At 43.2% G+C, this 24219-nt stretch overlaps 1 protein-coding gene across 1 annotated transcript in view; it reads right to left on the reverse strand.

The window, feature by feature from the left end:
• POU6F2 (POU class 6 homeobox 2) overlaps positions 1 to 24219 on the reverse strand; it is a 623598-nt gene that overhangs the window by 24656 nt on the left and 574723 nt on the right. The window contains exons 6-7 of the mRNA XM_077491628.1: positions 22839 to 23045; positions 6367 to 6535 (exon numbers count right to left, since the gene is read on the reverse strand). Coding sequence (XP_077347754.1) covers positions 6367 to 6535; positions 22839 to 23045 — 376 coding nt within the window. The remainder of the gene's footprint in view (positions 1 to 6366; positions 6536 to 22838; positions 23046 to 24219) is intronic.

The raw sequence follows: 24219 nt of genomic DNA on the forward strand, positions 1-24219 counted from the left end.
TATAGGAAAGTGCAGTTAAAGTGGTTGTAAACCCTCTGGGACCATTTTTACCTACAGGTAAGCCTAGATTAAGGTAGGATGTAGGTGTAACAAATATCTCCTAAACCTACATGGTTTAGGAGATATTTGCAAAAGACTGGCACCGATGTCTACGGTGCATGCGCAGTAGACAGTGGCGTGCAGGTGCACTGAGCATGCTGCTGCTAACGGTGTTCATGCCATTAGTGGCAGCTCCCGGGCGCATGCACGGGAGTGACGTCATCGCGACTCAGTGCCAGAGCCATGATACCCGGAAGTCACTCCGGGATAGATGGTGCCAATGGAGGAGAAGAACGAGGGTCACTTTAGTTATTCATAATGAGCTAGTATGCTATGCATACTAGCTCATTATGCCTTTACCTTACAGGGTGTGTTTTTTTTTCTCCTGCCTTTACTTCCTTTTTAACCCGCACGAAAATCACAGGTACATTGTTCTGTAGCCAAAGCCCTGTGGATCAGTGTAAAGCTGGCATAATATCTAATACATAATGTAGTCCATTCTGATATTGATTAGGTTTTGCTAGTGGATACCTGAATTTTGTTTTTAATATATATCCTCAACTGCCTCTTAAAAGACTACACATTTTACTATTCTGTGGAGATACCTGTCTCTTTATCAATATTTAAAGCATCAATTCACTATCTGGAAACACCATGGCTCAAACTCTATCTGCTGCTATATTTTAGACTCCCATCACACTGGACGTTTTTCCAACTCTCTTAGACACCTTTCCTTCTGGCAGCAACATTTTAGCAGAAAAAAATGTTTGACATTTGTAACACTTGGGCGTTAATTCATTTAATTGGTCAAAATAATAATGTATCCTGGTCATTTAAATTAATAAACACTCAAGCGATAAACGTGCCTTGAGTTAACGCGTCTTTTAGACTCATTTACACGCATCAAACGTTTTTTCTGCCAAAAACACTGCTGCTCCTGGATGCACTGGCAGTGGGTTTTGTTTATAGGAAGCACCCCTTTCTATAAACTCCTCTAAGCACCCAACAGTCACGTTAGAAAATGTACAATGTGCATAAGGCCTTAAAATAATTTCTAAAATTGTAGCAAAACTGTCTTCTCAAATCTACTGTTTGAATAGATGAAACACAGTAGCGGTTCAGAGATAAAAAGACAGACATGCTAGTGGTTTGGTATACGTGGAAAAATAAAAGAGTGGGCAAGCAGGGATCAGACAAAAGCAGCTTAGTGTAAACAATGAAAAATAGGAACATAGCTGATAGTAAGCAGGCCGAGCCAAACATAGCAGAAAGTATGCAGACAAAAAAGACACAGCGAAAGGGTCAGTTGTAGTTTGGCCTTCTCTCTTCACTATGGTTATCAGAATGTCACAGTTCTGGCTATAGAAACATATCAAGATAACCCTTTGTCGAATATATGTGAACCTGTACTATGTAGGAAGAGGGCCAAAAGAGGTTACTATTTTTTAGTTGCTGAAGAATTTTGTTGCAATTCAACTATAAAAAAAACTCTAATATTATGAGCTCAGTTTTTGAAACATTGAGTTATAGGAAGTGATTGGATATCCATACTGATATGTCAGTAATTTTTTTTTTTTTTTTTTTTTTTTTTTTTTTTTACAGTGTAGGTATGCATTATATGCAACAGTTATTTCAACTTATTAATGTTTAAAAAAAGCAAAATTTTTAAACTTTCTAGTATGTGCTTAATAAACAATACACACCATGACATACAGTATTAGTTCTTTTAAATTGCAATGTGCCAAAATTAGATGTAATATGCAATAATTTGCATTCCACCACAACTGTCAGTCAGTTTTTTTCAGACCCATGGAGTTCAAGGTGTATGTATCTTAGTAATCCTGCTAGGTATAATTTACTCTTCTAGAACAAAACAAAAAAAAGTATTAGGTCCTCTGTCAAATCCCGGGCATACCTCTATATCTCTATATTAGTCATCCACAGAGTCTTTTACACTTTTTATCTTACGCATTGACAATGACCATTCAACAGAAAATGTGCTATGGGTGTTTTTTTAATACATATTTCATTAAAAAAAAACAAAAAAAAAACACTCTAACTGAATTTTCATACCTACTATTGGCACCTCTGTTACCCTGGTAACACATTACTTTTTTTGCTCATCCCATATCATCTGACCCTCCCTTTTCCCCAAGTGGAACTAGGACTGGGACTTTCCAAGAATGAACCATAACAATGACCATCCAGTCCACCAGTGTGGAAGACAGATGTAAGTTCCATGAGAACTGCTTTTAGGTTGCACACTTACTTGATTTAAGTCATGTAATCACATTTGCTTCCTAAAGCCACAAATCCACAAATCCACTGCTCAATGATACTACACTGTAGGGCCCTCAAAGGTGCTTTAAATGTAGGTTTTAAAAAAACATATGAGCATCTCTGTTCATAGAACAGAGCACAGATTGAACACATCAACACACTAATGCCCTGTACACGCAGTCAGACTTTCTCATGGAAAATGTGCATCGAATTGTGTTGTTGGAAATTCAGATTCTGTTGAAATTTCTGACACACAAAGTTTGAGATCTGGATCTAAAATTTTCCAACAACAAAATCTGATGGTTTAAATTCCGATCGTGTGTAGACAATTCCGATACATACGCATTCTCAGAATAAATTACGAGACGAAAACTATTGGCTACTGGCCTCTTTATAGTCCCGTTGTACGTGTTGTTCGTCACCTCGTTCTGAACAATCAGATTTTCCGACAACTTTGTGCGACCGTGTGTATGCAAGACATGTTTGGCCCAAAATCCGTCGGAAAAAATCAGACAGATTTTATCGATGGAATGTCCGACCGTGTGTACAGGGCATTACTGTTTATGTTCTGTATATGAACCTAAATATCAACCAAGGGGATAAGTAATTAATCAAATAATGATTGTATGGCTTTGAGTTTTAATTACAATTACTTGACTAAGCTAAGATTTAACAAATGTCCTTATACTATTCCTAAAAAAGTATTCAAAACTAAAATTAAAATTTGAAGCAACAATTGAGGTCGTAAAAACTCAAAAGGCCCTCCCAGACTTGAGCTCTTATGGTAAAAAAAAGGATCAAACAATACAATATCTCTCTCTGTAACTGTATCCAATGGTGATACTTAAGCATACCATGTCTGTAGTCATTGTAGTATCTTATTACTATCATGTCAACTTATTTAAGGTGCATATTGTATATTAAACTGAAATGTTTAAATACAAACAATATATATCCGCGGTAAGGCAGTGCTATTTTTAGAGAAGCTTTACTGTCGTTTTAACTGCGCTATTTGGCCGCTAGCACGGCAGTTTTAACCCCCTGCTAGCGGCTGAAAAGGAGTTACATCCACCCACAAAACGCTGCCAGAGCAGCGTTTTGCTGGCGGTATCGCAGCGCTGCCCCATTGATCTCAATGGGGTGCAGCGGTGGAGGAGCAGTGAGTTTGCCGCTCCTTCACCTCTCCAAATAAGCTGCTGGCAGGACTTTTTGGGATTCCCTGCCAGCGCACCGCTCCAGTGTGAAAGCCCTGCATGGAGCAACTTTTTTCAGGCGCTATACAGGCGCTATTTTTAGCCCTGTAGCGCCTGAAAAATGCTGGGGTCTTAAAGTGCAAAGTGCCAACTAAAGTTTAAAATGATTGATTCATATATAAACAATATAATTCACATTAAAATTGGAGTCTCCAATCCCAGATGATGTCTTCTGGGGGGAAATGTGTTGGTCAGAGCTAGCGGTGTGACATCAGCACTACCTACTTCTACTCATCTTGGTTGTGCCTAGATGATACTATTTGCCTGTTTCATGTGATTTTTCTGTAAGTGCAATATGATTTATTAATCACTTCCCACTCAGCCTATAGCAGAATGATGGCTGGGTGGTGGTTCAGTCATCCTGACTGGGCGTCATATGACATCCTGCAGGTTAACAGCCACCGCATGCCCGTGGGGATGCGCATCGCGGTGATCGGTAGTGTGGGGTGTCAGTCTGACACACTGCTACACCGATCCCGGTAAAGAGCCTCCGGCGGAGGCTCTGTACCACGTGATCAGCCGTGTTCAATCACAGCTGATCACAATGTAAACAGGAAGAGCCAGTGATCGGCTTTTCCTCACTCGCAGATGCAGATGCGAGTAGAGGAAACCCAATGGGTGGCTCTCCTGACAGGGGGGTCTGCGTTGATTGTTTATCAGCGCAGGCCCCCTTCAGATGCCCACACGGAACCACCTGGGAAGCCACCAGAACCTCCAGGGAAGCCCCCATCACGTGGATGGCCAGGTACATCCCCCATGGCCATCCACATGTGAAAATTGATGCCCAACATATGCCAATCAGTGCCCACAAATGGGCACTGACTGGCACCTCTGTGGTACAATGAAAAACAGTGATGCCCAGCAATGCCACCCATCAGTGTCATCAGTGCCACCCATCAGTGCCACCTATCAGTGCTCATCCGTGCCCATCAGTGCCCACCTGCCCATCTTTCAGTGTCCATCTATTTGTGGAAACAAAATGATAAAAAATTTGTTTGGGTACAGTGTAGCATGACCGCGCAATTATCATTCAATTTGCGACAGCGATGAAAGCTGAAAATTGGCTTGGGCAGGAAGGTGTATAAGGGACTGGTATTGAAGTGGTTAAACACTTGGTTTATGCAATATAGCGATATGTGTCTTCTTCCTTACTTTTAACATATACAACATTTCCATGGAAGGGAGTTTAATAAGACACGTGGCCACTCATTAAAATTAGAGCAGAGGAGGTTTAACCTAAAACTGCATAGAGGGTTCTTTACTGTAAGAGTGGCAAGGATGTGGAGTTCCTTTCCACAGGCGATGGTTTGAGTGGGGAGCATCGATAGTTTCAAAAAACTATTAGATAAGCACCTGAACGACCACAACATACAGGGATATACAATGTAATACTGACAGATAATCAGACACATAAGTTGGACTTGATTGACTTGTGTCTTTTTTCAAACCTCTTCTACTATGTAACTATGACCATGAAAGTTGGGAGCCAGAATTTATTCTGCTATAAAGGGTCTATCTTGGAATAAGCTGTGGCATTCGTGATATCCTAGCTGGGAAAATTTATAAGCGCTTATGATCCCTTTTGGGATCTATTGGTCTGGTAAGTAGACCATTTGTCTCTTTTAGCAAGGTGGTGACACAGAAGCATTTCTTTTAGGATCATTTTAGCACAAGTGCACTTTTTTTTCTTTGTACTTGGATGAACTTTATTCATGTAAAAAAATGTAAAAAAAAAAGTCTTCTTTGCATGAACTTTGGATTATTGTTTTTGCTCTTTTGAGGAATTATTTTTGATTCTAATGTGAATTATATTGTGTATATTATAATAATTCATTTTACATTTTGGTGGCACTTTGCATTTTAAAAATAAGCATAGGTAATTTTGTTATAAATATTGTTTGCATTTAAACATTTCAGTTTAATATATAATATGCACTTTAAATACTGTAAGTTGAGGCATATGTCTAAGTGAAATTGCTTAAGGCCACCGATATTTATGATCATATTGTGCACAAACCTTAATTATTTTTTAAGTATGACATGTTTATTGTTTTAACGAAAAAGAATTAAAGCTTAAAGTCCTCAAAATTACATCAATTACAGAGAAGGCAGGGGGAGAAGCTGTTGACTCATTTTACGTACTTAATCATAACCAACCATGAATTTAAAGCAGAACTTCCCCCAGATGCTGCTGACTTAAAAATAATAAATAAAAACTATTTAATAAAAATGTGACTGCCCCCACATACACACACACCTCCTGTCTTTCTGCTGTGTACCCTACAGCCTGTGCAGCTGCATGCTGTCCTTTGTGTCCTCCCTTCTCCCCTCCACCTTCTTGTGTGCCCACGGCTTTCTGCTGCTTCAATGCCATATGACTCCCCCCACAGAGCTCCCAGATTCTCCTCCTTTACCTCCCTATCAGCTGTCAACTGCTGTGGGCATGTAGGGAGATAGGATTTAAAGATGGGAATTGGGAGGGGGGGGGGGGGATTAAACATGTCTCCCATGCTAGATGTTCTTGACATTTTAGAAATTCAAAGAGAATCCTGCAAATGTACCCAATTTTATGGTGACAGACAATCTATCATTTATTTTTATTCTTTTACTCTAGGTGGCCATATTGGTGGCCATCATTGCAATGTAGCAGTTCACCTAAAATTATTGTGTTTAATATGCCTTTTTAAGAGTCAAGGATAAGAATGCTGGATAAAGAGCACTTCAGGAAACAAGCAAAGAGCACATGCAAAGGCATCAAGACAGAGAACATGGTAAATAGAATAGCTATACTTACTGCTGACTAACTGCCCAACACTCAAAGCTGAAGAAGAGGAAGATGAAGAAGAAGAAGAGGAAGCTTGACGCACTGGACTTTGAGCCATTGATGCCTGATTGTGAGCCAGGTGCAAAAGGTTGGCCTGTGATGTTGCTGGACCCACCGATGTCTGTGCTGGTTGATGGAGCTATATGTTAGAATGCAAAAACATGAACATAAATAATTCCTGTAGGGTATAATTACCATACCATTGCATTGTTTCCCTTTCTTGTCTCTTACATCTTTTTGCCTAAAGTGGGTCTGTTGACGTTCATTTACAATCTAATTAGATTCATGAAGTAACTAAACAACACTCAAAGCTGATGGAGAGGAAGCTTTATGGATTAGATAGTGAGACGTATATGCATTGATTGTAGCCAGGTGTAAAAGTTTGGCCTGTGATGTTACTGCATTATATGACTCAATAAACGTCTGTCAGGATTACATTTTATAGCCATTTAAAGTCATTTATATATAAAGAGGGATACATTTTGGACCATTTTATAAAATCCTTTATATTTGCTCAAATGTTTTTCTTTCTTCTTCATCAGTTAATCAGTAACACTTAGGTTAGACTGCAGCCTTCAGCGAGGAATTTGTCACTGGCAAAAAAAAGCAGTTGGCTAGCCTGGAATAACCCCTCCCACTCTCTTCATGATTCAGTTTCCTATTAATTTTCTTGGTTTCTTTTTTTTTTTCATTGAAGACTTCCTCTACATGATGCTGACATGGTCTCTGTATGTCTGAATTGGTGTATCATCAGTCTTTCTGAAATGTAATTTTTGAGCACCAGGCTTTACTTGTGAAGCTTCTCAGACCTCTGTGTACTATGTTAGATAGCTGCAGAGCACATTTCAGGACCAGAGCCATGGCACAGCCTCAGGTGTGACCCAATCTCTGAAGACTTTTGTATGCTATGTGGGCTAAGTATCATGAACTACAGTGTAAGGTATATCGTAACCACTGAGCACCTTTATTAGACATTTTTTCCTGCTGGTTTCATAGAAACGTTTAACAGACTGGACAATTAGGTGCTGCGACACTAACTGGTAAATACTCCGCACTCTGTTCCTGCCTATTCAGCATTGGGCAATTGCTTCCTGTGATTTCTCTTATTTAGAGGAGAGACCTCAGTTTGTCCTTGCTGTTACCTACAGTGACCTGGTCACCAATTGTAATTGCACTTTTTGGGTACCCATGGTTTCACCTCGTGTTTTCAGTTTAATTGTCTCTTTTAAGAACTTCAACATGTCAGATTAAAAGAGCAAGCGAAGAAGTCCTCTTGAATTGGGCTTTTCCAGCTCATGATTCACTAATAGTCCTAGGGTGGGTTGCAGTGTCTTGTGTCACGCCTTGGGGATTTGACACTGAAAACTTGGATTGTTGTCCTCTGCTGTAAGTCTTTTTTAGTTCCATAACATGTGACAAACTCTTCTGCCTAATTCAGGGAGGAGTTCCCTGCAGTTATGATTCATTTTATGGACAAAATTGCAATTACAGTTTCTGACTTGGAACACAAAGGCTTTAAGCGTAATTCTATGCCTTGTCCTTCATTATATATGTCAGATATGCTTGCATCTGTGCCAGACTTCTACTGTTATGGCACTGCCAGATGCATAATATTACAAATCCAAAAGCTTACGCGCGTAAAGATACCATTTTGATTCTTATTAATGCAATATGCACAACTCTAGAACAGCACCATTGTGAGACATGTGTCTGAGCTTTGTCCTGTAAAGAACCCATTTTGTTCCTACACAAGGAAAAGATGGTATTGAAGCCAAGAGCCCCCGTCCTTCTTAAGGTGTTTTAGGCCTTTCAACTCAACCAGTACATTGGTATTACATGTCCAGCTCCAGTAAACCAGAAGGAAATGTCACTTCACTACCTGGTTGTATTTTGAGATCCACACCTAAAACTACTTTTCAATAGAATTGATGCATGATGGGAGTGGGAGGGGTTATACCAAAAAAATGTTTTTTTCCAGTGTCCAAATACTCCTGAAGGCAGCAGTATAACTCAAGTGTCTCTAAATGGCTGATTCCTGTGTCCCTTAATAAACTTTAAGGTATGGAAAATGAGTGCTCCTTCACTTTGCTTTTTAATGCTGAACTCCTGAGAAAAAAAACTGTACCCTGCTGTGGATACTGCTGCAAGGGTTAACTGCTCACTTTGCCTAGAGGATGATGAATGCGGTGATACTCCCTGTATTCCTTGCTAGCACAGGCTGCCCCCGTGCTGTAACCCTAGACCTCCAAAGGTTCATCTCTTCATTGTCTAACCATTTGCAGACTTCTGATGTCATCCTGAATGATTTATTTTGAATTAACTTCTTTGGGAAAACCAACCCTAACCACTGTCTGTCCAGTTTACTTTTATTGTTCCTCAAACAAAGAACATCAAGAACAACAAGATAGAAGCCAACCTGTTTTTTTTCATCTGGGTTCTGGATGCAAATGTGTGCACTGAAGCTTTTAAACAGGTTTTTTAAACCTAAATTTTTGGGTTTACAAAAGCAGTGGAAAGTTTACTTGCTCAATGTATTTTATGCACTTTAAATACATGAGCAGGGAAATAAAAATATGATGTATTTTCTGTATATGTAATTCATTTTCCTTGTACATGGTACAATGTTTAAAGGGTCACGGAACAATGAAAAAGGGTTAAAAGCACCCACTACCTCCGCTTCGGTGGTGCTGCCCATTGATTTCAATGGGCAGGGGCACTGTAGGAGCAGTGTATACACCACTCCTACAGCATCTAAAAGATGCTGCTTGCAGGACGTTTTTAGTGTCCTGCCAGCAAACCGCTCCAGTGTGATAGCACTACGGCTTTCACATTGGAGTGAAAGCAGAGGATCTTTACAGGCACTTTGCAGGTGCTATTTTTTAGTGCTATAGCGTCTGTAAAGCACCTCAGTGTGAAAGGAGTCTCAGAAAATCCTAACCACTGTCTGGCTCTTTTTTTTTACTTTACATTTTTGTTAGTGTGTCAAAAGAATGGTCACCATGACAACATCTTTTTGTTACTCCCTTGGGTGGTAATCAGGGAGGTGAAACGTGCTGACAAGGGGCATATTGAGGGCCACCTGCTGCTATAGTCAAGGGGGATTTCTATAAATGAAACACTTGGCATTTACAGACTTTCTAAATGTTATGTTATGATAAAATAAAATATCACAAGTAAGATTTTTCTCAAGGAAGATATAATCAATAATACAAAAACCATGAGACTCACTAACAGTGAGTCTTTTCAGCACTGAATTTAGTTTTGTGTCAAGAAGAAAAATAACAGAGATGTCAGCTGAGGCATGACATCATTTTCTAATAGGTTTGTGATAATGACTGATAAAATACAATGAATAAAAGCATAAATGGCAGAACGTGAGTAATGTTTTAACAAACTCTTCTTCCTTCCTTCTCATTTTCTTTACTTTGCGTACAGAGATAATTTAGGATAGCGGTCAAAGTTAAAATTACCAGTTCATTGAGCGATTCCTATTTAACATACATCCGTCATGAGAAAAGTATGGGAGGTGGCATGGTCAGGTTCCTTCTGAGAATAATAGTTGCTTGGCTGTCCCTATCTTTAAAGTTGTTTAAATTATATGCTAAGACTTTAATATTGAGTCATGCTTTGTTGTGGGTGTCAGAGATCACTATAAATATTTAGTGATTATAAACCTCAGACATAGTGTATATTTGTCTCAGAGAGCACTAATGCTATGTACACACGATAGGATTTTCGAAAAACAAAACCGTGGATTTTTTTCCGAAGGATGTTGGCTCAAACTTGTTTTGCATACACGCGGCCAAACAAATGTTGTCGGAAATTCCGAACGTCAAGAACACGGAGAAGTACAACATGTACGATGAGCTGAGAGAAATGAAGTTCAATAGCCAGTGCGGCTCTTCTGGTTGATTTTGAGCATGTGTGGACTTTAGGGCCTTCGGAATTGTGTACACACACTCAGAATTTCCGACAACAAGTTTTGTTGTCGGAAAATTTGAGAACCTGCTCTCAAACATTTGTTGGCAGAAATTCCGACAACAAATGTTCTATGGAGAATTCACACGGTCAGACATTCCAACAACAAGCTCACATCCAACATTTGTTGTCAGAAAATCATATCTTGTGTACCGCTCATTAGTGTCATTTCTGTCTGCTGCTTCCTCTGCTATCAGCATAAGTCACTTCTGAAAATGTATTCTCATAGCAAGAGAAAAAAAAGCTGACAAGGGAGGTATCTTCAGCTAAATGACAGCCTCAGTTCTTTTTCTGTGTGCTGTGTGAAGGGGGGTGTGTCCCTCCCCATCTCCTTACTGAGCTATGCAGAGTCAAGGGTGGATCCAGGGGGACAACAGGGCAATTGCCCCCTCCGAGAATGCGGATGGCTCCGCGGGTGATCGAGTGGATGGCTCCACGGGTGACAGCGCGGGCGGGCAGTTCCGCGGGTGTCGTTCTGGGTGGGAGGTTCCGCGGGTGTCATTCCAGGCGGGCGGTTCCGCGGGTGTTGTTCCGGGTGGGCAGCTCCGTGGGTGACAGCGTGGGTGGGCGGTTCCGTGGTTGACAGTGTGGGTGGGTGAGAGGGGTGGCAGCTGGGGAGCTCAGTGTTTGCTGGCCAATCAGGAAGCCGGCGGGAAGGGGAGCAGGGAGATGACATCATCTCTCACTGACCTGCATCTCTGAAGTTCCGCCCTCACTGTGCGGGAAGCAGTGGGCAGCAGAGAGATTACATTATCTCTCTGCTGCCTAACTTCACTCTGGGACACAGCAAAAAACCACCTTAGCAGGAAAGTGACACAGTAGATGACAATCCAAAATGTATGGCAGGCGACGTGGCAAGTGACAATCCGCAATGTGTGGCAGACTACATGGCAAGTGACAATCTGCAATGTGTGGCAGGCTACGTGGCAAGTGACAATCCTCAACGTGTGGCAGGCTACGTGTCAAGTGACAATCCGCAACGGGTGGCAGGCTATGTGGCAAGTGACAATCCGCAACGTGTGGCAGGCTATGGGGCAAGTGACAATCTGTAATGTGTGGCAAGCTATGTGGTAAGTGACAATCCGCAACATGTGGCAAGTGACGATCCGTAATGTGTGGCAGGTGATGTGGCAAATGACAATCCGCAATGTGTGGCAGGTGACGTGGCAAGTGACAATCCACATTTGGTGAGAAGTGACATGGCAAGTGACAATGTGCAGTGTGTGGCAAGTGACAATGCGCAGTGTGTGGCAAGTGACGTGGCATGTGGCACCCTCAGGGCTCCCACAGATTCTGCATTATGGTGAGTTGAACTATTTATTTTTATATTACAATGTAATAATAGAAATAATGTGCTTCAATCATCCTGACACCATAACAGCCATTGTACCATAATGATTGAAGTGGCAATGCCAGCCATTACCCTGATAAATTGCCCCCAAAAAAACATATTTTCTAGCAGTGCCCCTCCCGAAACTAGACTCTGGATCCGTACCTGTGCAGAGTGTGATTTCAGTTCTCAGTCCTGTTTTCTGACTGCTCAGACAAGCTTTATAAATTCTGAACTTTGAATGGATGTACAGGACATAAGCAGTGGGGGGCTTACATAATTATCTTATGACAGCAAAGGGGCACTCATGAATTTCATATAAAATCATTCTGTCCTATTTAAAAAAGAATGGGCTAAAATCTACCCCAATGCACATGAAAAAGGGGGAGGCTGCACTTTTCCACTTCATAATGCAAAGGACACCATGAATTGTGCTGCACTGTGATTTGTTGTTGTGCATTATGTTAATAGGCATGAATGAGCACCTAGTCAGCCATATGACAAGGTTTCAACAGATATGGGATGAAGCTAAATCAATTGCCCAATTATATGGCTGGGATACATGTAGTTTTTACATAGCACAAACAATAAGTCGAGTAAGTCATAGGAAGAGGTTGCAAGCAAAATAGGATGCATTATTCAGATATAGGTTGGATAATGGGTGATGTCCTAAAATGGGCATTGGAGCTGATTGGCTAAGGTGATTTTGTTACAGCATATAAAATGCTTAATTCAAAGCAGTTTTCTACTCTTATGCCCCATATACACGGTCGGACATTCCGACCACAAAATCCGTCAAATTTTTTCCGACGGATTTTGGCCGAAATTTGTCTTGCATACACACGGTCGCACAAAGTTGTCAGAAAATCCAATTGTTTAGAACGAGGTGACGTTAAATACGTACGACGGGACTACGTAGAGGCCAGTAGCCAATAGCTTTCGTCTCCAAATTTTTTCTGAGCTTGCGTGGCACTTTGTGCATCGGAATTCACTACACACGATCGGAAAAAGTCTGATCGGATTTTGTTGTTGTAAAATTTGAGATCCAGCTCTCAAACTTTTTACGACAGAAAAAAAGTCTGATAGAGCCCACACACGATGTGATTTTCTGACAACATAATCCGATCAGACTTTTTTCGTTGGAATTGCTGACCTTGTGTATGGGGCATAAGTTCTACATCCATATGTTTCCCAACAAGGCCCCTAAAGAACCTGGCCTGCAAACCTTGTAAAGGCAGATAGCTCTTTATTGCCTATTTCCAACAGCAGTAATTATACATGTGCTGGCAAACACCTGCATTTAACAAGAGCAACCATTATCTGAAAAAAGTGTTCACCATTAAGGCTCTCCAATACATATGATTGAAAGTGAATACAGTCCACATAAATGTTTTCAGTTAAATAGATATTTGCAATGTTTGTTTAATGTAACTGTAAAATGTGTTATTTACATTCTGTATTTGAAGCCTTGACTCATTGCAGTTATGTATATAGGAAATATTTACAAGAGGATTGTAAAGCCAAGATTAACACACATTGGGGTTGATTGTGGTAAAATTGAATTGTTAGTATAGCAGCTCCAACCAAAGCTGGCAGGTTTTTTTTTTCGTTCAACCCACTGGGTTTAAAAAAAAAACTATCAGTGTGTACCAGACTTTAAGAATGTTCACCACACTTCCTGCCAAGGAAAGGGGTGTCAGAATAGGAAGTAAAGGAAATCTATTACCTGGGAAGGTAAATCAGTCTTATGCCGCATACACACGATCGAATTGTCCGGCGTACTTAGTGCGGCAAACAATCCGGCGGATAGTCCGGCGGACTTTCTACCGAACGGACTTGGCCACGCACGGACGCACAGAAAGTCCGGCGTTTGCTAGCGCGATTATGTACAGCACGTACGATGGGACTAGAAAAAGGAAGTTCAATAGCCAGTAGCCAATGGCTTCCTTTTCGTACTTGCTTCTGAGCATGCATCATTCTTAGTTCGCCGGACTAGCATACTGACGAACGTATTGTCCGCTGAAACCCAAGTCCGGAAAGGCGGAAAGATTGGACTGCAAAAATACTTTCTAAGTCCGCCGGACTTTACGATGAGAAAGTCCGCTGAAGCCCACACACGATCAAATTGTCCGGTGAAATGCGTTTCGGCGGACTAAGTACACCGGACAATTTGATCGTGTGTACGCGGCATTACTCTTCCCTAATTCTAAAAAAAGTTAGTTGCAACTGGGCTTAAATTAATTTACTGTAGGTATGATTTATACCTATACTTTGCTGGGCTGCCTTTTCTTAACCAATAAAAGCAATACATTACTAAAGAATAACTGTGTTTTTACATATGAAGATTATTAAGATGTTCAAATGTGGACATCTTTGTCTCTGCAAGAACTTAGGCTTCCATTGAATCTTTTTTAAGGCTTATAGTGTTCAAATTGTGCACGGAAACTGTTGGTGTTGAATAAGAAACAGGACCCTTTCTAAAGATTCATAAACATCTTTTCCTCTAACCTTTCTGTGCGTCTCTAGAGACATAAATAAATGTTATAAGAAGCTGCCAAGGACAGGACAGTATATTGTATGTGGTGTCACTAAAGGTTAGTAATATATATTTACTCTGGACTGGATACTTCACATGTCCTGTCTGGGGTCATGTTGCCCAGTTACCCAGAGTTATGAAGGAGCAGCAGACCAAGTCAAAAGAAAGCAAAGTGGGTTATTTAAATATAAATAGCTACATCTATTTAAATAAGTTGCTAAAGCGTTTTTAATGTGGGCATCTTGGTGCAAAGAAGGCTTCTCCACCATCAATACCCAGTGCAGTTCAAGTAATCGCTTCATTATGAAATATACAATCTCACTGCTGTGGCTAATCTGTCAGTTAGCTCGTGGTCAAATGTACCTTTCAGAACTGATGCATTTCTTAAGATACTTCAGTATACAGTATACATTTTATAAAAGGATTAATACATGCAATAATCATTATTATATACTAAATTGTGCAAAAGTACTGAATCCCATATGTTATAACATTTTAACTGGTGTAATAAAGGTTTGCACCCACTGTCATTTTCTTTCGTTTTTAAATAAAGAGCAGTGCATCTCATCAATGTTTGGAATACACAAATAATACTACTGTATGTAAACGGCTATTTTCATAACCCTCTTAAAGTGCAAAGAAACCCTCCTATACATTTTTAGTACAAGATGACGCCATTGCCATGGTGCTACATGTTACCAGTTATGCACCAGCCATCTGAGGGTCTTTTCCAGAAAAAAGCCTATGCAGTAAAGGGGCCCCCATTGATATATAAAAAAAAATGAGACTGTTCAATATTTTATTATCAATATTTATTTATTTATTATCATATAACAACATGCACATGTTGTTATATGTTGTAAAGACAGCTCTCCAAAAGAAATTAAGTTGGTCACAATCCCATCAGATATGCAAGTAGGTACCTTTCCTCATCCAAACACCTCCAGCAATGACTCAGGAAGGAATTTTAGATATGGTTTAGCTCAACTGGAGAAAATTTGCACAGCATGTTATATATCTACTGGGACCTCTTACCTGCATAGACTATTTTCTGGAAGAAAATTAACTTAACTTTTAAGCAAGCACATGTGAACTTGTACATCTAGATCTGGACATATGCTGATTGAAAATTGTCTGATTCAGCAAGGACTGGCTGAATTCACTGTGCTTTGATAATTTGCTTATAGAACAAATAGGAATCTGATGTTCATGTATTTAATGCTGCCAACCTCTCATGAGGAAATAACACCCCCCCCCCCCCCCCCCAAGAGGATCTGATTATACCATGGCTTACAAACAGCTGTGAACACAGATTACTAAGATACCACTGATCTCTTTGGTAATCAATATGCATGAAGTTTGTTCTAATGTTCTGTTCTCAGAATGTCCAGCATACTGCTTTCTGAATGATCTGGTCCTTATATAAATTATTAATTGCCACAGTGACTCTGGTTTGGTTCTGTCAGTATGTGGTGAACACTAGTGATGGACGAACTTCCGACGGGACGTTTCGCGAACGCGAAATGCGAACGGACCCAAACGTTCGCGAAACCGACCGTTCGCCGCGGGCCCCATTGACTTCAATGGGAGGCGAACTTTGCAAACCTTCATGTCGAATTTGCGGCCACGTGGTAATTATTAGGGGGTAAAACGTAGTCCCACCATCTGGACAATGACATAATACATGTATGAGGTGAATTTGGGATCGATAACTACAAGCATTTTTATTTTATTTGGGAAATTGTTCTAACAATTCAGGACTATGGAGTTAATGAAGGCAATGGAGGAGAGGGAAGGTCAGGGACCAGGGTAGGCAAAGAAGAGGGTGCAGGAGATGATCACCAGCAGCGTGACATACCGGAATGACACATGCACCGTGATAGAGGCATCTGACAGCAGCACCGTAATACAGAGCACTGACAGCAGCACCGTGACATACAGCGCTGACAGCAGCACCGTGACATACAGCGCTGACAGCAGCACCGTGACATACAGCGCTGACAGCAGCACCGTGACATACAGCGCTGACAGCAGCACCGTGACATACAGCGCTGACAGCAGCACCGTGACATACAGCGCTGACAGCAGCACCGTGACATACAGCGCTGACAGCAGCACCGTGACATACAGCGCTGACAGCAGCACCGTGACATACAGCGCTGACAGCAGCACCGTGACATACAGCGCTGACAGCAGCACCGTGACATACAGCGCTGACAGCAGCACCGTGACATACAGCACTGACAGCAGCACCGTAAGCAGCCCCAGGAGGAAGTCAGCACAGCACAGGGATGGTGTGATCCCCTCATAATAAGAACCCCCAGGAGGAAGTCAGCACAGCACAGGGATAGTGTGATCCCTTCATAATAAGAACCCCCAGGAGGAAGTCAGCACAGCACAGGGATATCATAAGCAGCCCCAGTAGAAATATGACACCGCTCAACCTCTTCAAAGAGGAGGGTAGGGGCATATAGTACGGTGTGCTTTTTTGGGTCAAGGAAGTGAGCCAAATGAATTAAGAAGGTCTGTGTGCTTGATTAAAAAAATAGTTTATAGACATATACATGGTCTACTGGTCACATGTGTTGAATTCCTCCGAGATCCATGCCTCATTCATTTTTAGAAATGTGAGGTAGTTAACACTGTGGTGAGCTAGGCGAGTACGCTTATCGGTCACAATCCCCCCTGCTGCGCTGAACGTCCTTTCGGACAGGACACTGGATGAGGGGCAAGCCAACAGTTCGATTGCAAATTGGGCAAGCTCTGGCCAGAGGTCAAGCCTGCCCACCCAGTAGTCTAGGGGTTCATCACTCCTCAGAGCGTCCACATCGGCCGTTAACCCAATGTAGTCGGACACCTGACGGTCTAGGCGTTCCCTGATGCTGGATCCGGATGACACCTGTCGATGGGTCGGCTGAAAGAATGACCTCATATCCGAAGTCACCAACACATCTTCAAACCGGCCTCTTCTTGCAGGCGCTGTTGGATTGGTACCCGCAAATCCTTCTCTGGGAGTGGGAATTGCTCCTCTGCCAGCGCACGCAAAAGCAGAATGCAGCATTTCTCGAAGCAAGGCCTGGAAGTGCTGCATTCTGACAGCCCTCTGCGACGGCGGTAACATTTCCGCCATTTTGTGTTTGTACCGGGGGTCTAAGTACGTTGCCACCCAGTACTGGTCCTTGACCCTCATGCTTTTTATACGGGGGTCCCTATTAAAACACTGGAGCATGAAGGCCCCCATTTGCACTAAAGTGGAAGCGGTGTGGTGGCCTGGCTCCTGCTCATCATCCAGGATAATGTCGTCCTCTTCATTCTCCTCTCCCCATCCTCGCACAACAGGGATCCCAGAAAGGTTTAAAGCATGCTCTTCTTGCTCCTGCTCATCCGCCCCGGCACCATCCTCCTCTGACTCCTCATCAGACTCCTGTTGTTGACTTGTCTCAGATAGAGTAGCCCCCCCTGGGAATTCATCCAGCATTGCGACTTCCTCATCTTCCCGCTCCTGCTCCTCCACAGCCTGATCAATGACACGACGCAATGCACGCTCCAGAAAGAAGGCATAAGGTACCATGTCACTGATGGCGCCATGGCTGCGACTGACCAGTTTGGTGATCTCCTCAAATGGCCGCAGAAGTCTGCATGTGTCGCGCATGAGCAGCCACTGGCGCGGTGAAAAAAAACCCAGCTCCCCAGAACCGTTTCTTTCGCAGAGTTCATACAGGTAGACGTTAACTGCACGTTTCTGCTGGAGCAGCCTATCAAGCATATAGAAGGTTGAGTTCCATCGCGTCGGGCAATCGCAAATAAGACGTCTGACCGGCAGATGGTGTCGCCGCTGAATGTCAGCAAGGCGAGCCATGGCCGTGTAAGATCTTCTGAAATGGGCCGAGATTTTCCTTGCCTGCCGCAAGATGTCCTGGACCCCAGGGTATTTGACAAGGAATCGCTGCACGACCAAGTTTAAGACGTGTGCCATGCACGGCACGTGCGTGATTTTGCCCTGTTTCAATGCGCTAAGCAGATTGGCACCGTTGTCACACACCACTTTACCAACTGTCAAATTGAGCGGTGTTAGCCACTCATCTGCCTGTGAACGCAAAGCTGAAAGGAGTGCCGGGCCAGTGTGGCTCTTTGCTTCCAGGCACAACAGACGCAGCACGGCATGGCAACGTCTCACCTGGCATGTGGAATAGGTTCTGGGGAGCTTGGGCGGTGCAGTGGAAGAGACGCTAGCAGCGGAAAAGGAGGAGGCAGCTGAGGAGGAGAGGGAGGAGGATGGAGTAGGAGGAGGAGAAGAAGAGTCAGGCCTGCATGCAATCCGTGGCGGTAAAACCAAATCTACACGGGTGCCACGGGTTACATGCTTGACGGCCGTCAGAAGGTTCACCCAGTGGGCAGTAAAACTGATATACCTTCCCTGCCCGTGTTTGCTAGACCACGTGTCTGTGGTCAGATGTATCTTGGCACCGACACTGTGTGCCAGAGATACATTCACTTGCCGCTGAACATGGCCATATAGCTCTGGGATGCCCTTCTCTGAGAAATACTTCCTTCCTGGGACCTTCCATTGTGGTGTTCCAATGGCCACAAATTTGCGAAAGGCCTCCGAGTCCACCAGTTTATATGGCAGTAGTTGGCGGGCTATGAGTTCTGACAAGCCAGCCGCCAACCGTTGGGCAAGAGGGTTATCCGGCATCATCATTTTTTTACGCTCAAACATTAGGCCCACGGAAGCCTGCCTTTTTGCAGAAAAATGTGAGCTTGGCGTGATGGAAGGTGGAGTGGAGGACAATTGTGAGGAGAGAGGAGAAGGAGAAGTAGAAGACGAGGCTGGACGGTGAGAGCCTGCAGTGTGGCTTTGTGTGTTCCGTTGCTCCCACTGGGCTCGGTGATGGCTGCTCATGTGCCTTCTTAAGGCGGTCGTCCCTAGGTGAGTATTGGGCTTACCGCGACTAACGCGTTGACTGCAAAGATTGCAGATGGCAACGCTATTGTCAGCAGCGGACACGTTAAAAAAAGCCCACACTGCGGAGCCATGTGCCGGTGTCCTGGGAGCGCCAGATGTGACCGTACATGGTCGATGACTCGCTCCTGATACATTTGCAGTCTGCTTTGTCCCTGCTGTGCAATGTAAGTCATTGCTGCTTCTCCTCCCTATCTGCTGGTCCATATCTCCCTCTGAACTCCCCTCCTCTTCCTCTCTTGTGGGCACCCACGTGACATCACTAGACACGTCATCATCAACGTCACCTTCCCCACCGCTATAAGTAGAGATCTCGGAGTAGGCAGCAACACCGGGGACCAACCTCCTCCTTGGGCTGATCTGGGTACTGGCGTCAGACTGCTGAGTAGCGCTTGTTGCTACCTCCTCTTCCTGATCCAATACCAAGAGTGGCTGCGCATCAGAAATGTCCTCTTGATATGGATCGGAATATAATTCCAGTGACTCAAGCGGAAGGTATGTGGTGGTGGTGGTGGTGGTCGTGTTGTTGGTGGTAGTGTCTTTGGGGGTGCACATAGCAGAGAGTGAAGAAGAGGGTGCAGATCGAGAGGATGAGGAGGGTGCAGAAGAGTAAGGCTGAGCGAGCCACTCAACCAAGTCTGGTGCATCCTTTAAAGTAATTGAACGCACCTTCTGCAACTTCCCACTTTGGCTCAAGCCTGTTGCTCCTGCCCTACCCCTACCACCCCTGCGGAAGGGCCTGCCTCTTCCTCTGCATGTCATTTTTTAAATGACCCTGTGACAAAACTCTTAGTCCCTATACCGCTGAAGGACTGCTGCAGTATAGGTGAGCGGTCAGCAGTGGTGCACGTCAACCCTATCTATTGTGGACCTATAGCGGTCCTTACAGAACAGCAGACTGTACCGCACTCAAGCCTATGTACCGTAGCACCCTATACCAAGTTACCAGTCCTTATAAGAACTTTTGTGGACCAAGCAGGTTGTGTATTAGTGTTTAGCAGACTGTACGTCAGTCCCTATACCGCTGAAGGACTGCTGCAGTATAGGTGAGCGGTCAGCAGTGGTGCACGTCAACCCTATCTATTGTGGACCGATAGCGGTCCTTACAGAACAGCAGACTGTATCGCACTCAAGCCTATGTACCGTAGCACCCTATACCAAGTTACCAGTCCTTATAAGAACTTTTGTGGACCAAGCAGGTTGTGTATTAGTGTTTAGCAGACTGTACGTCAGTCCCTATACCGCTGAAGGACTGCTGCAGTATAGGGCAGCGGTCAGCAGTGGTGCACGTCAACCCTATCTATTGTGGACCGATAGCGGTCCTTACAGAACAGCAGACTGTACCGCACTCAAGCCTATGTACCGTAGCACCCTATACCAAGTTACCAGTCCTTATAAGAACTTTTGTGGACCAAGCAGGTTGTGTATTAGTGTTTAGCAGACTGTACGTCAGTCCCTATACCGCTGAAGGACTGCTGCAGTATAGGGCAGCGGTCAGCAGTGGTGCACGTCAACCCTATCTATTGTGGACCGATAGCGGTCCTTACAGAACAGCAGACTGTACCGCACTCAAGCCTATGTACCGTAGCACCCTATACCAAGTTACCAGTCCTTATAAGAACTTTTGTGGAACAAGCAGGTTGTGTGTTAGTGATTAGCAGACTGTACGTCAGTCCCTATACCGCTGAAGGACTGCTGCAGTATAGGTGAGCGGTCAGCAGTGGTGCACGTCAACCCTATCTATTGTGGACCGATAGCGGTCCTTACAGAACAGCAGACTGTACCGCACTCAAGCCTATGTACCGTAGCACCCTATACCAAGTTACTAGTCCTTATAAGAACTTTTGTGGACCAAGCAGGTTGTGTATTAGTGTTTAGCAGACTGTACGTCAGTCCCTATACCGCTGAAGGACTGCTGCAGTATAGGGCAGCGGTCAGCAGTGGTGCACGTCAACCCTATCTATTGTGGACCGATAGCGGTCCTTACAGAACAGCAGACTGTACCGCACTCAAGCCTATGTACCGTAGCACCCTATACCAAGTTACCAGTCCTTATAAGAACTTTTGTGGACCAAGCAGGTTGTGTATTAGTGTTTAGCAGACTGTACGTCAGTCCCTATACCGCTGAAGGACTGCTGCAGTATAGGGCAGCGGTCAGCAGTGGTGCACGTCAACCCTATCTATTGTGGACCGATAGCGGTCCTTACAGAACAGCAGACTGTACCGCACTCAAGCCTATGTACCGTAGCACCCTATACCAAGTTACCAGTCCTTATAAGAACTTTTGTGGAACAAGCAGGTTGTGTGTTAGTGATTAGCAGACTGTACGTCAGTCCCTATACCGCTGAAGGACTGCTGCAGTATAGGGCAGCGGTCAGCAGTGGTGCACGTCAACCCTATCTATTGTGGACCGATAGCGGTCCTTACAGAACAGCAGACTGTACCGCACTCAAGCCTATGTACCGTAGCACCCTATACCAAGTTACCAGTCCTTATAAGAACTTTTGTGGAACAAGTGAGTTGTGAATGTTTAGCAGACTGCAGCAGAAGGGCAGCAGTCAAGTATAATATCCTTTCTATATTTGGAAGAAAGAATATTATACATGTACAAGCCTATTACTGTACCACTGATACCAGTCCTGAAAAGAACCTTTGTGGAACTAATAATAACAGCAAGTCTTTAAAATTACCCTCACTGCCTGACAACACTGCTTCCTTCCTGTCCCTATACAAATTGGCAAAAAAAGAGAACGATTAGTGGTTACTGGAACAGCTCTTTTGTGGACCTTGATAGTAACAGCTAATGATGATGATGATGATGATGATGATGAAAGACTAATCTGGCTGTCCCTGTAGCATACACCGTCCTTTCCCTTTCTCTAAACTAACAAAAGACACTCAGGCTGCTGCAAGAATCAGCAGCACAGCAAACCTATCAACACCTAACACCTATACCAGTCCTGAAAAGAACTTTTGTGTACCAAATAGCTAGTGGTTTATCTCTCCCTACTCCACACAGGAACCTGTCCCTATCTTAACAGAAGAAAGAATGTAAAATGGCCACCGGATCGGGTGTATTTATAGGTTAGGGGGAATGTACAAGTGTCCATGTGCTGTCATGTCTCAATTGGCTGTCCTGTATCACATGATAAACGTGTCACCAAAGGTTAAAGCTCTTGTATACATTAAACACGTAAGTCCGCCGCGGCGAACGACGGAAAAAGGCGTTCGAACGTGCGGACCGCGAATGTCGGAAATTCGCCGCGAAACGACCGCCGGGCGAACCGTTCGGCCATCACTAGTGAACACAAAGATCCTGGGGTGAGGCACTGAAGACAATGCAAAGATGCACCATCTTGTGAGATTTGTGATTCTCAGCTTTCTCAGTATCATATAGCAGTGTTAAATGTTTTATTTTTCAGTCCAAACAATTTAGGATTGGAGAGTCTCTACCTATCTCTTAGTTGCTGCACACTGGGGCATCCAAAATAGAGATGGTAAAAATTAACATATTGTACCAATGTCAATCAGGTGAACTTGTTTTAATATACTCAAAAGCTGCAATGTGATAAATGCAAAATGTAGCTAAAATGTTGTATTTTTATTGGGCACTATTAAAAAAAAGGGCACATTACCTGTTGTCCGGGTTTGAGTGGTGACAATGTTATACCCTGGGTATTAATCACTGGCAAAATCTGGTTCCCTATTACAGTGGCAATAATCTGTCCCTGGGCGTTTGTTAGTAGTTGTGGTGTGATGGGCTGTACTTGAAGTCCCTGAGCTCCACCTCCTGCTTGATTAGATGATACTTGATTTGGCATGAGCGGAATTGTTCCAATAATCTGAAAGACAAACATGAATTTAGTATTGTTGTTTATGAGAAAAACAATTTCTTTATCCAAAAGAGAGACCAAAATGATATGCATTCATTTGATTATAGCTTCTTCTTGTAGGCACAACTGATCTTACTTAAAATATCAATACAGTGATTAAAGGTGATGTGTGATGTTACTCCTCCTTGCACACAACCTTATAAAAGCAGGGTTGAAATCTACCTGCAGATTCAGATGGACTTATACAAAATAGTCCAAATCCCTAATGCCGCGTACACACGATCAGACAATCTGACAACAAAATCCATGGGATTTTTATCTGACGGATGTTGGCTCAAACTTGTCTTGCATACACACGGTCACACAATGTTGTTGGAAATTCAAAACATCAAGAACGCGGTGATGTATCACGAGCCAAGAAAATTGAAGTTCGGTTCTTCTGCTTGATTTCGAGCATGCGTAGAACTTTGTGCATCGGAATTGTGTACACACGATCGGAATTTATGACAAGTGATTTTGTTGTCAGAAAATTTGACATCCAGACCTCAAATTTTGTGTGTCGGAAATTCCGATGGAAAATGTCCGATGGAGCCTACACACGGAAAATCTGACCGTGTGTACGTGGCATAAGTCTTTGGGATACTACCTTTACTACCTTTAATAAAGAACTTGGGTATTTTCAAAAAAGCAGATCATTAGTTACAAGCCAAGGTCTACTTTAAGACAACAAAATATAACATTTACCACTTACATTCTAGGATCACAAAAAAGTTTACTTATATAAGGGTATTGTTTTTGTTACATGTGGCTATTTTATTAGATTCAAATACTACTTGAATAAATCTTTAAAGCTAATCTATTAAATGTGATGTAAAAATCTGTGTTAACCCCTTCCCATCTCTTATGGACCTGTAACTGAGTCTTAAGGCAGGGGGTGAGATGGAATTCCCAATTATGTGACCACTATGATTGGCTGTCACAGTGGTCATAGAGGTCACAAGATAAGGGGGGGCATGTCTCACTGGCCCTTGATCATAACTAGAGACCAGGAGCTGTCGGAGACAGCTTTGTCACTCTAGCATGATTTGAGTGTGCTGTCAGCTCAGCTGTTATAGATGCATATGTGCAGTGCATGGGTGCAGGGCCCCCATCAGGGGGGTACAGCCCATACACCTGTAAGGGG

This window comes from Lithobates pipiens, unplaced genomic scaffold (genome assembly GCF_037356315.1).
Source record: "Lithobates pipiens isolate NorthernLeopardFrog02 unplaced genomic scaffold, aLitPip1_a1.2 Scaffold_19, whole genome shotgun sequence".
In the NCBI taxonomy this organism is placed as follows: Eukaryota; Metazoa; Chordata; class Amphibia; order Anura; family Ranidae; genus Lithobates; species Lithobates pipiens.